This window comes from Nesoenas mayeri, assembly GCF_963082525.1.
Source record: "Nesoenas mayeri genome assembly, chromosome: 8".
Taxonomy (NCBI): Eukaryota; Metazoa; Chordata; class Aves; order Columbiformes; family Columbidae; genus Nesoenas; species Nesoenas mayeri.
The window spans coordinates 6,637,883-6,649,978 of record NC_137554.1 but is presented as its reverse complement, the minus strand read 5'-3'; the positions used below and the strand labels follow the sequence as shown (position 1 = coordinate 6,649,978).

Here is a 12,096-nt window from a genome sequence, read left to right as displayed (position 1 = left end):
AAAGTTCAAGCACGTTATTTGTGAATATTCATAAAGAGATCATCTTTTCCAAGACCTTTATCTTTGCTAAGCAGATATCCTCTCACATAGTCATAAAAGAAAGGGATGACCTAAGGGATTCTGTGCAGAGAACCAGTATGCTTGGTAGCTTGATAATAGCATCCAGAAGCAAACGCAACAGTAACTGTCAAAAAATAAGTAAAGCTAATTCCCTCATGCTGCACTCCTGCAAACAACCAACAAAACAAAATGAATAAAGTTAGATGTCCTTTAAATGCAAGACTACTAAAGTGGAATTTTGAATTAATTACCAATTTTAGTAACAAGATGCAACGAATTGTCAGGGCAGCAGCAGTAGATTAGAAATTGAATACACTCACTTCTACACTTTCTTCTGCAATTGCGTCTCCTGCTCCCAGTTTAATGGAACCACAACCCGTTTCATCTTCAGCTTGCCTGTTACGGAAAGTTAGTGCCTGTTCCCATCGCCGCAGGGCTTCTTCAAAAAGCTCCATACCTAGGGGAGATTGGGAATACCTCCATGCCGTCAAACACACAGCTTCCATATGCATTCACATTTTAGAGTCACAGGAAACTACGTAGCTAATAAGCAAAATTATAGTAGAGATGCAAGTTTTTAAAGAACAGCAATTCCCAGTCTCAAAAAATATATATCTGCCTTTTTAACAAGATAAAGAAGTTCACAATATGATTAAAGCAACAATGTTCAATGCATTTTTCCTATTTACTTTAAAAAAATAATTTAATGGATTATTACTACAGTTACAGGCATGAGAAAAAATATACTTTGAAAAACTAATTCTAGATCAAGTAAGATCTCATTATTTTACAGAAATGCTCTTAGACACATGCCAACAGGAGACTCTGAAAGAACACCACAATAATACTGTGTGCCACTTTGCCATAAAAACAATAAAGTATTTACATTCACCGTTGACAGATGCTGAATATTCTTATTGTAACTTACCCATCAAATATAAATTTTCAGGTGTGGTCACTGGAATATTGACCAGCTTAATATCATCTTCATCTGCTTTGTCCCAGGAATTAGAATTGGCACAAGCACAACTGTGACAAGAGGTGGCACTCTGAACCTTACAAAAAATAAATGTTGACATGTTGTTATACAAAGTATCCTTAAAACTACATTCCTGCCAGAGTACATTACAGCCAAACTATCTTCCTGGAAACTGTTTTTACTATGCAGTAAGTACAATGGCCTCCTCAGCATCTCTAACCTTCTGTGCAGCTGGTTCAGGAAAGTTGTTCCAGCTCAGTGAAACCATTAAGTGAACTGACATTCAAGAGCCTTAAAACAGTTTTACTTACCGAGGCCAGGCTTTGAACTGAACCAGAGTATTTACTGAAAAGTCCTCCATTTGTATAGATACAAGGCTGAGAACCTTTGTCCTTGGCAGAGCTCAGAGAAAGAGTCAAGTTTTGCCGACTACTGGAACAGCTGGAACCTAAGAGATATACTGATTTTAAAGCTGCTGCAAACTCATTCTATCTTTCATTAGTAAGATCTATTAAGAATTACATTTACTCTCTTCAATAAAATCCAGTTTAGAACCAAACTATTCTTTTGTTTACAGTTCTACATGAGAAACTAAAAATTAGAACAGAATACCTATAACAATAAGCGTGCATTTGAGCATAATATTTTCCCATCCTATAAAAATTAAGTCTGCTTTTTTCAGTATTGAAATACGTCCACAAGAACGGCAAACGCCATTGTTAAGATACTATTGATTAAAAAAAAGTTTAATCACAAATTCATTATTAAAGTCAAATGCCTTTGACTTGAGAACCCTGTCCCTAGTGGTGCTGTATCTTGACAGATGCCGGTAACTAGACCAGTCTATTTATAAGACAATGTAATTTTGTTCCCAATTTACATAATTTCTACTTTAACAATTCAAACCTATTCAACACTAAAGGAAAACAGTTTTACTACTACACACTGTCATGCACACTCATTCCCTCACACCCCTTTCCTTCCCCTCCGGGAACATAGAAAAACCTGGGGGGTTCCATCACGTACCTTTTTCTGACGCAGCTGCTTTGGTGCACTCTAATACTAGATGACTTGGTTCCCATGGTGGCACTTTCTTGTTTTTCTTTCCACGTCTTCTTTTAAAGTGATGGGCCAGAAAAATAACAGATATTGCGCTCACTGCTGTTACCGTGAAGAGCTTCCTTAACCCAGGGGAAAGCTTTATCTGAAAAGAATGTGACTTCTTTAGAAATATATGCTCCTTAACTCCCACCTTTCCTTCTACCTTCCTTTTGGTGCATTCAACCCAGGCTATGGCTTGTTTGAGGGAGATAAGAGATGCTGCTCTCACGTGGCCTGAGAAACAACAAACTCTGTGTAAGGACACAGACTAAAGGCTTCTCAAAGTTCATCATGGTGAGTAGGTGAGGGAGTTTACAAAGAGGTTGATGCGACAAATGCATGGCTGCACTGAGACACATATTGCAGCACCGAGAACTATAAGGTGTATCGCAAATCCACAAACTGTGGGAACCTAAGTAAATGACTTCCAGACAAATTTTTTTAATATATATATTTCTTTCTAATACAGGACAATAAGGGGCTTCAATTAATTCTCTAACAACAACAAAGAATACTGAGAAGAAACTCACCCTTCACAACTAGACTATTTCCTTGCACTGTGAAGAAGCAGAGTATCCAAAAGCTAATATTTGCATTGTGTTTCATTATGGGAAGAACATGTATTTGGACATACTTCTCTAAATAAACCTTTTTTCTAATTGTTGCGTCTTATTTTACATCTAGATCAGTCATAGTCTACAGATGTTTGTTTAAATTAGCAAAAAAGAGCCAGACATTCAAGCAACTGGAATTAAAAGCCATTAATGAAGTTTATCAAATGTTAAGTGACAAGATAGACAAAGAGCCATTTAACTGGAAACTAGAGTCCACATACGCAAAATCTTTTGGAAATTCATGCTGCTTCAGAAACAGACTGCTGGGAGAAAATGAGATCTGCAGTCCTTGGGGCTAAGGTGGCACTTCTGTAACATGTTTCCTCTTACAAGAGCGAGTTGGGCACCCAGAGCACTGTTGGACGCTGCCAGTCCCCACTTGCTCAATACTATCAGAGCTGGTGAATTTAAAGCAGCTTTAGGAGTTTTGCTCTGCACTGAGTTTGTAATCAACAAGTCAAACGCCTTTGACCTGAGAACCCTGTCCCTAGTGCTGCTGTATCTTGACAGATGCCGAAAACCTGGCACTGTGCTCTGCGAGGAAAAGGAAATCCCTGCAACACAGCACAAACGCATGCTTACAAAAAATGATGCATTTCACAGAAAAGAGTTAGTAACCAAATAACTGAGATTAAAACCTTGAGGCTCACAGAATTAAATGTTAAACTAAAGTTTCATAAAGCTGAGTAAATTTTCCATTTGTTTGTGCCTACAAACACAATAATAAATTAACAGTTGAAACGTCTAAGGAGGGGAACTTAATTGTTGCACACAATGAAGTTACACATGGTATTTAAACAGGATATGAAATCAATGATCTTGCAGTGAGAATTTTAAAGTATTCTAAATACAGAAAAATGTGAAAATAATCAGATGAAGCTACGATTGAGAGTATCACAGTCTGCTTTTATATGCAGTAAAACCTTGAAAAGCATTTACATGTAATGTGAAAAATGAAATATGAAAAATTATGCTTTTGCTTACAAGCATCTAATTCAATAGAAACAAAACACAGTCATATTAAAGACATTGGTTTTAAAAGTAGAACTTGATTAGGACTTGCTATTATCTATTTTTAAATATATTATTGGCAATCCTAACTATAAACATTTTTTTAATTTTAGTTAACCTTGTCAATGATCCAACATATAGATTTTTTTTTCCATTCTGTGTATATTGTACTAGAAACTTTTTGTTTTCCCATGTATTATGGCACTAGAACACAGTTCACTCTTCAAGAAGCTTATTCTCTGTGGGATATGACTAAGCCTTAATATTTTCTCAATTAATTCTAACTTATTTTACTCTATCATTTATCACACATGTAGTTATAGGCAACTAACACCTCTCTCCTCTGAATCTCTACAAAAAAAACTACAGCTCCTCCTCTCTGTCTTTGACACGAAGGTGTTGTAGGGACAATCATATGATTACCTGTAGACAAGGAATATCAGCTTCACAACACTTCCAGCTTTTGTCAACCCAAAACCTAAAATCATATGCCCAGATTTGCCCAGATTTGAGTGACCACTATCCATGTTACTAGTGAAAACCAGCCTACAATATCACCTGTAAAAGGAAATACTGTGACTAACAGAGCCTTAAGATTTCACTCGAAGATCTTTCCGTAAGTAAAACAAACAAAACCGGCAAAAAGAAGAGAACAAGTTTAAAAAAGCAGCCTGGTTTTAAAGAATCACTGCCTTGTTTTAGTCATTTGTCACTTATTTAATCAAGCACAAGTGACTTGAAAACTAGAACAAGGATTTTTGATCTACAATGATGAATTACCATTCAGATTAATTGGTGAGTAGTATTGGCAACCTCAAAAGTATTTCAGACCACACTCAACGTTATTCTTCAAAACGTAATGACAGTTATGTTTAGTTTTTAAATACCTGAAAAAAATCTACAAAAATTAAAAAGACAACTTGAGGATTCTGATATTTGATTTGCTGAAAATGGTGTTACAAGATGAAGACATATAGACAATGCAGATAAAGCAATCTCTTCATTGAGATATATGACAACGCACTAAGCGTTTATTAGCAGAAGACAAAAAAATACTCAGCTCAATGTTCTAAATAAACTAAAAATCAAGACATTCTGCACAAATTTAATTCATATTAAGCTTAGAAGAGTGAGTACAATATTGCAATTGAATGTGTAGATGTCTATCAAAAGTGACACTATAACGTAAATGTTACCTGGTTAAGAGAATAATACCAGGAAAGGGGAAGATGAAATACTCGTAAAGCTACTGTCTTCAGGGAAAATCGTGCCTCGGTAACAGCTTCTTCTGACATGGCTCCTTCTCTCCCATAACCTCATTAAGTGGAACTAACTTGAAAACGGCCACAGATGGTGCCTGGAATACTCTGTCAAACGAAGGATACACACTGCATTATGCAACAGAAGCCCTGGACAGTTTTCTTCTACAAGCTCGAACGTCTTACATAACAGGTACAGGAGTTGTTTGACTGATGTTTCTGAGTAAAGACTGATGCTTAATGGGAAGATTGAAAATTTGCTGGCTCAGCTCAGGCCTCGTTCCTTCCCAGCGCCCCGTGCAGAGACCTGTGTGTGCAATCAGGCTCCACAGAGGGCTCGGACACCTCTTGTCACTGCCTAGCAGTTCACTTGTTGTATTACATCCTCTAAATCAGACATGGAAACAACCCTGTTTCTAAGATCACCACTGGTGGAAGAGCAGATTTGCCAGCTAAAAGAGGTAAAAGATTTGAGAACAGCCAGAAAAAGTTTATTTCATTCAGAGCTTCTATTTTTCGTAGACACAGTATGAGGAATAAATACTACAGCTCAACATCATCTCCCCCATTAAAAGGAACATCCGTCAGGCTCCCTGAGGAGGCGACCCCCTGACCCGGCCCCGCGGGCGCTGGAACCGCCGGCCGCTCCTGCGCTGACGCGTCGGGCCCCGGGCGTTCCCCCAGCCCGCCAGCAGACACGGAGCGGGGCCCGAGCGCCCCGGATGGGGAGAAGCCGCCTCCCCCGGCCAGCAGAGCCCTCCCCGGACAAGGCAGCCCCAGCATCCCGGGCAGGGCGGATGACAGACCGCGCCCCTCAGCCCCATCCCCACAGCCGCCCGGGTGAAAGCAGGCGCGTCTCTCCCGCGGCCCGGGCCGGGCCCCGCCGCTCGCCGTTACCTGCCGAGCGCCGGCGCAGGCGCCACGGGCAGCAGCCGCGGCTCCCTCCCCGCACCGGCGGCTGCTAGGAGACCAGCACAGATCCGCTTCCGGGCCGCGGAGAAGCGGCCGAGGTTGGCCAGGAGGCGGCTTCTGCCGCTGCCACGTGAGGGTGACCCGCTCCGTTAGGAGTCCGCGTCGGCCATCTTTACGCAGGGCAGCCTTCTTCTGCGGGCGGGCACGGTGGGGCGAGAGCCTGGCGCCGCCATCTTTGTGTGTGGCAGCGCTCACGTGAGCGGCGGAGACGCTCCGCGCGGCCATCTTTGTGCGGGGCGCGTCCCGCGGCCGCTGTTGCCGCAGCCGGTGGGCGTCCGTCCGCCTGAGGAGGAGCCGCTGTGGCCGCCCGTTCTCCGCCACAGCGGCCTCCTGCACCGCGGCGTCCCCGGAGGCTGGGGTCCGCCCTCGGTGTGAGCCGTGGGGCTGGCTGCGGCCCCGCTGAGCCCCAGGTCCTGCGCACGGTGCATCTTCCCGGTAAGGCGGGAGGGGGGAGCCGTGCTGGCGGCGGGGAGGGCAGATCGGGTCCGGCGTCTGTGAGGGGAGACGGGAGCGCGGCGGGCGGCGTCTGCCCGCGGTCTCAAAGTCCAAGGCGGCTCGGCACGGTGATGGCCGCCGCGCTCCCGGGAGGCTGGGCTGGGCTGGGCGGGGGCCGGGGGCGGCCTCCCCCCGGGGGGCTGGGCGGGGGCCGGGGGCGGCCTCCCCCCGGGCTGCGGGGCGGCGTGTGGGCCGGGGGGCACTGGGCCGCCTGCCCGCCCGCTGCGAACGGCCGGAGAACGTTGAGTCGACCTCTGCAAACAGCGTGCGAAGTTGAAGCCAGGCGGCGACGGTGCAGTTCCTAAAAACAGGGATTTACCTCTAAATCACTGTGTTCGTTCCCTGAGGGATCTGAGGATCCCCCTGTAGGAGAGGTGCAGTGGGCTGGAGAGAAAATCCCTGCAGAGCCCGACATAGAACAATCCGCTTAGGAACAGAAAGGTCAGCTAATGCGTTTCAGAGGTAGAATTTAAGTGGTGGAAGAAAGAAGCGAATGGACAGTCTATATATATTTGAAAGGCAATATAAAATTAACAACGCCTGACCCTGTAAGAAAATACACCCTCAAGCATTTTTTTTATGCCCTTTGAAAACAATACTTCATGACAGAAAAATCTAATGAAAGTGATTAAAAAACATGTGTCTTCCTCCAGTGAGTATTTCCCGGAGCCTCAAGAGAAGGACCAGGTATCTTTATAAGCTTACTGAGTATGCTTTTGTCATTTACTGGGAAAATAGCGGAGTTTATTCTCTAGTAATTTATTTCTGTAATAATTGTCGAAGAAATCAGTAAAGTTTTTAAAGAACAACACAGTTCTTTAGAAGACTGGTAGAAAAATGCACATCTTAAAAATCCGAATAAGTATGTCTAAGGCTGTAGCTCCCATGGGAATGAATGCTGGTAGGTTTTTTTTCTGAAGTGTGAAGCGTATCTGTATGATAAATAATTATGGAAGTTCCAGATCTCTTTAATATTCTAAGTAATTAAATGTTCAGATACAAAATTGCACCCCTGTGTCACTCTAAATTTGTTGCCATAAAATGACAATAAATGTGATTATTTGAGTGCATCACTAGTAAAATAACTGTGAGCACAAATAAGAAGCCTAAGCCTAGAAGTTACTGATTTGACATGCTGTTACTCAGAGCTGTACAAGCAAAATAATAAAAGCCTGTAGTGAAAATACAATTATTGCTTCAGGTAATTGCTGTTTTCAAAATAATAATTTTATTGTTTAAATCTTTTACCATAGTTCTCTAACTGAACCCTCTGATAAAATGGCTTCATACTTAGGGACATCAACAGAATAAAGATACATGTTTGTTTATTTCAACACCTGTTGAAGCATTAACTACTATAACTGGGCAGACAAGAACATTAACTGTAATTCAACATGTTTTTTTTATAGTTTATAACCTGTTGTGTTTCTTTAGGAAACATTAGGCTTCCTGCACAAGCCTGAGATAATTTTCAAGATCGGTTGAATTCTCTTAGTGTTTGAAGGGATTTTTCTGTGTGTGTGATAGTTCTTCTGTGGCAGATACCACACCAGTCTGTGATGCCATGGAATTCTGCTGAATAATAAATAAGTTGCTGGTCATGATGCTCTGAGTTATGGTTCACGTTTCTCTGACTGCTCACATGAGCAAATGTATTTTCTTAGTGAATACAAAGAATGAACATGAACCAAAAAAAGACTAAAGTTCAAGATAAGTGTTACAGGCTTTTTTTTTTCCTTAGAAGTATGACTTGCTATGCATGCACTGAGCAAAAATATGTTAATAAGTCCGTCTTTTGAACATTAAATGATCCAATTAGTTGAATGATGTAGTGCTGTGCATTGAGACAGGTGGGCTGAAAAAAACCTTTCAGTGGAAACAACAGAGAGAGCTGGGGACAACAAGGGAGAGGCTGCAAAGTTCTGTCCCCAGTATATAGGAAGCATTTAATGAGAAAATTATTGCATGAATTCTATAATTAACAGTTAGTATGAAAACTTGAGTTCTATTCCCAATTAAGTTTTACTTCGTTCTTAACCTCATAGTGAAACAAAGATGCTTCTTGCATACCGTATATGTAGGTCTATGGTTCTCAGAGGCTTGTGCTTTTTTTTAAGGTTCCACTGAGACCATGGAATACTGCTGAAAGGTCCATGAAAGGTGACAGAAAAACTCTTATTACCACTGGACGCATGATTGCTGTCTAAGAATTCCTGTCTCGATAACAATTTTTTAGAGTTCTGTGACCTGAGGAAGGCTGAAGTTACTGATATAGAGCCTTTCTAATATATAAACTTTTGCTTCAGGAAATTCCAGAGCTGGAAAGGATTCAGGGAAGCTATATGTTCTTGTAATTTGTTTTCTTCTTTTGTGGATGTCTTTTGGTCAGTGGTGGAAATTGGATATGGGGCTTTATGGGTCTTTCATCTGACCGAGTAGAGCTGTTCACATGAGATATCTGGGTACTTTTCTAGTACAAACTATCACATATCACTGAGGTCATGAAGCGGAGACCTACTCCAGATTCAGGAGTATAAGGTGGAATGTAAGAGAAACTATAAAAGTCGATCTTTCTTTTTTTTTAATCACTAAAAATGCAAAGAAATGACTTTTGGGTGAGGTCAGTGCAAGGCAGCAGCTTGTGAAAAGCAGATGTGATAATGAGATACATCAGTAGAGGAGGAGTGGCTACTCTGGGCTTGCTGGGACTTAAAAATATGAAGAATGAGTTTTGAAATTCATTTTACAGTTTTAGACTTTAAGATACGATTTTCCAAAATGTGTTACTGCAGCTAGGTATATTAAGCTACCAAGGTTATGGCAGTACAGTGAATTATCACAGTTACTACAGAATGGAAGGAGGTGTGTAAGAAAATTGTTAACAGAAGTTGAAAGAAAGGCCATTCAGCTTTGCCCATATAATAACATGTAAAAATAATCCATAACGTTAACTAGGCTTCTATGAGAGATTCTCTCCATCTGGATCAGGACAGGGACCATATCCATAGGAACACGAGCTTCAATATGCTTTGGTCTTTCTGATGATTATTATGAGGAGATGGAGGCCACACCGGGAAGTAGCATCTGGTGTGGGCACAGCTCCTGGGTCTGTGTTTATTTAGGACTCCAGGCTGGATTTGCACCATTCCAGGTATGAAAAGTAGCTATTCAATACAAATCTGGTAGCATGAGGTGAAGTCTCTACTTCATTCATTGCTTTGTATTACTTGGAATAATGCATTCAGAAAGCTTCTTCCATTAAAAAAAAAAGTCTAAAGCTTTGCTAATTCATTATACCAGTCTTTCTAAAGCATTTGTGTTAAATCAGCATTAATTCACACTGACTTTAAGATTGTCAGAGCTTTATTTGAAACTCACTTCTCCATTTTTAATGTTTTAACAGACCTTGCAAAATGAGAAAGATGAAACGTATGTTCATGTTTCCCTTTCTGTTCTAGAAAGGAACTTTACAGTTCAAAATAGAATTGCTAATGGATTGAAAGTTGAGGAGGTTTGATCTGAAAAACTGGTGTTTTCATATTTGAAGTGTCTTTCAGCAATACTACACATAGATTACGAATAGACACTGAGGAAATACTTCTCCAGCTGCAGCTTATATTGGAGAATAATGCTTTCTAAATGTCATGCCATTGATCCAGGAAGAGAATTTAGACCTCATCTAAAAAAAAAAAAATCTTGAATTATTAATTTACTAATAGTATTTCCAGTCTTGAGAGAGAAGTCTTTAAATATTTTATTGAACAGCTGTTAACATGACATTAAAAAAGACTGAAAGATACACACACATACTTAAGTGTATGTATACACATTATATAAACAGTATACAAGGTATTTCTTCTATATATATATATATAAGTAATGATTTATATATAAATATATTTACATATATATGCAGGTATATACCTGCATGTATGTAATTACATAAAGTGTTATATCATATTTCTGTACAAATTCTATATAATGTTATTTGTACAGGAATTTGTATGGGAATAATATGGACTATTTATACACATACACACACATGTATTTTAAACAACAAACAGCTTTGATAATCAAAGGAAAGTGAAATGCCTCTTGATTGGAAGGGATCTTATTGCAAGTAACTGGAAGTAAGGGCCAAGTCAAAGGTAACAAACTGGAAGTTTACTGGGAAGCCTGTCTGAGATGCCTGCTGGGCAAGGTTTGTTTTCCCCACGTCATCAAAGCTCTGGGTTACTTAATATTCAAAGGAGTAATTGGCCATGTAGCGGAAGGGACAGACCTAAAGCTGCCAAAGCAAACGGGCAAAGTTCTTGGATGGTTCTTATCTGCGTGAGTCAATTGGAGTATTTACATAAAAAGAACATTACTGAGTTCATGTTTAAATTTTTCTTCTGTAAAACTTCATAGCTTTCTGTGCAGCCATCAAAATAATAATAATGACAAACTGATTATATTTAGCATTTATTTCTGATAGGTTTCTCTGTCTGCATCAGAGACCTTGGATGGACAAAGAGAACTCGGAGAAAATCACATTGAGTGTTCAGTACTACATCTGAATTAGAAGTTTCAGTTTGCTTTTGATATATAATATGTCTGAATCTAGAATGTGTCTTTATCTTGGTTTTATTTATTTACAAAGTTTCCTTGTCCTTTGACAAGTAAGCCGCATGCTCCTGCCTTTCAGCCTTCACGGCTGCAGGGTATTTCAGCGATGTGACTTAACATCCCTGTCCAGAATATACAGTCAGAGACACCATCAGTGCTGGGTGGACTTGAAAACTGTAGTCTTTATGTAGTTAGGGTGCATGCTAGAGGTCAGGAAGTTAAATAATTCACCCAAAGCAGCTCAGCTCCACTCAGGATTCCGTTAGCTTATGCCCTTAAAGTCAGAGGATTTCAGTTTGGAAGACAGCTGTTTAATTTGGATTATTGGATTCCCTTGCTGTTAATAAACATATTTATTCTAACTTAACTTTTAACAAAACGTGCCTTTTTAAAGTATGTATATGAGGTATTAGATACCTGATATTGCTGCCTAGTGTAAGGAATTAGCTTTTACTCATTCTTTCCTCTCTTGACAAGTGATTCCCTGGTCTTGAAGATCCCGGCTCCAGGATCTCAGCAAACACAGCTTTTGGAATGTCGTCGCCCAGCAGCAATTGCCCACACCTGGAATCAGTTGGTGAGATAACAAAAGAAGAATTGATACAGAAATCCCATGTGAGTTGTAGCAGCTTGCTTTCTTCTTCTCACAGTTAACTCTAATCACTTATTTTAGCTACATATCTTGTCGTGTATTATCATATCTTTACATATCTTATTTACATATCTTATCATATCTTTAAGATGCATTTAAGCGTTAAGCATGGGTAAAATCTTCTGAACTGGAATAGTAAGGTTTAAGTGAAGTAGGGGGGAAAAATTATGGACCTGATAAAACTGAAAAATAGTTTTCCAGTACCTAACACTTAAAGAGTACCATTCTCAGCGCTGTTTTCTAAAGCAAGTGGTGTTTTAATGGAACTATTAGCTAAAAGAATAAGCATAACACCAAGCTGAACTGTATTTTCAGACACTGCCTTTGTAGCAGTTAATCATTTGG

General features: G+C 40.3%; 2 protein-coding genes across 4 annotated transcripts in view; one reads left to right on the top strand and one right to left on the bottom strand.

The window, feature by feature from the left end:
• MIGA1 (mitoguardin 1) overlaps positions 1 to 5,072 on the bottom strand; it is a 30,443-nt gene extending 25,371 nt beyond the window's left edge. Inside the window, exons 1-5 of the mRNA XM_080348837.1 lie at positions 4,962 to 5,072; positions 2,066 to 2,243; positions 1,351 to 1,487; positions 989 to 1,115; positions 381 to 517 (exon numbers count right to left, since the gene is read on the bottom strand). Coding sequence (XP_080204963.1) covers positions 381 to 517; positions 989 to 1,115; positions 1,351 to 1,487; positions 2,066 to 2,243; positions 4,962 to 5,060 — 678 coding nt within the window. The 5' untranslated portion in view covers positions 5,061 to 5,072. The remainder of the gene's footprint in view (positions 1 to 380; positions 518 to 988; positions 1,116 to 1,350; positions 1,488 to 2,065; positions 2,244 to 4,961) is intronic.
• Positions 5,073 to 6,227: 1,155 nt separating this feature from the next.
• Positions 6,228 to 12,096, top strand: part of USP33 (ubiquitin specific peptidase 33) — a 41,920-nt gene continuing 36,051 nt past the window's right edge. For 2 of the 3 annotated variants that reach the window (XM_080349112.1, XM_080349110.1), the window contains exons 1-2: positions 6,228 to 6,431; positions 11,577 to 11,714. In XM_080349112.1, coding sequence (XP_080205238.1) covers positions 11,634 to 11,714 — 81 coding nt within the window. In that variant the 5' untranslated portion in view covers positions 6,228 to 6,431; positions 11,577 to 11,633. Of the gene's footprint in view, positions 6,432 to 8,608; positions 8,652 to 11,576; positions 11,715 to 12,096 lie in introns of all 3 variants that reach the window. The other variant, XM_080349111.1, reaches the window with a different exon arrangement.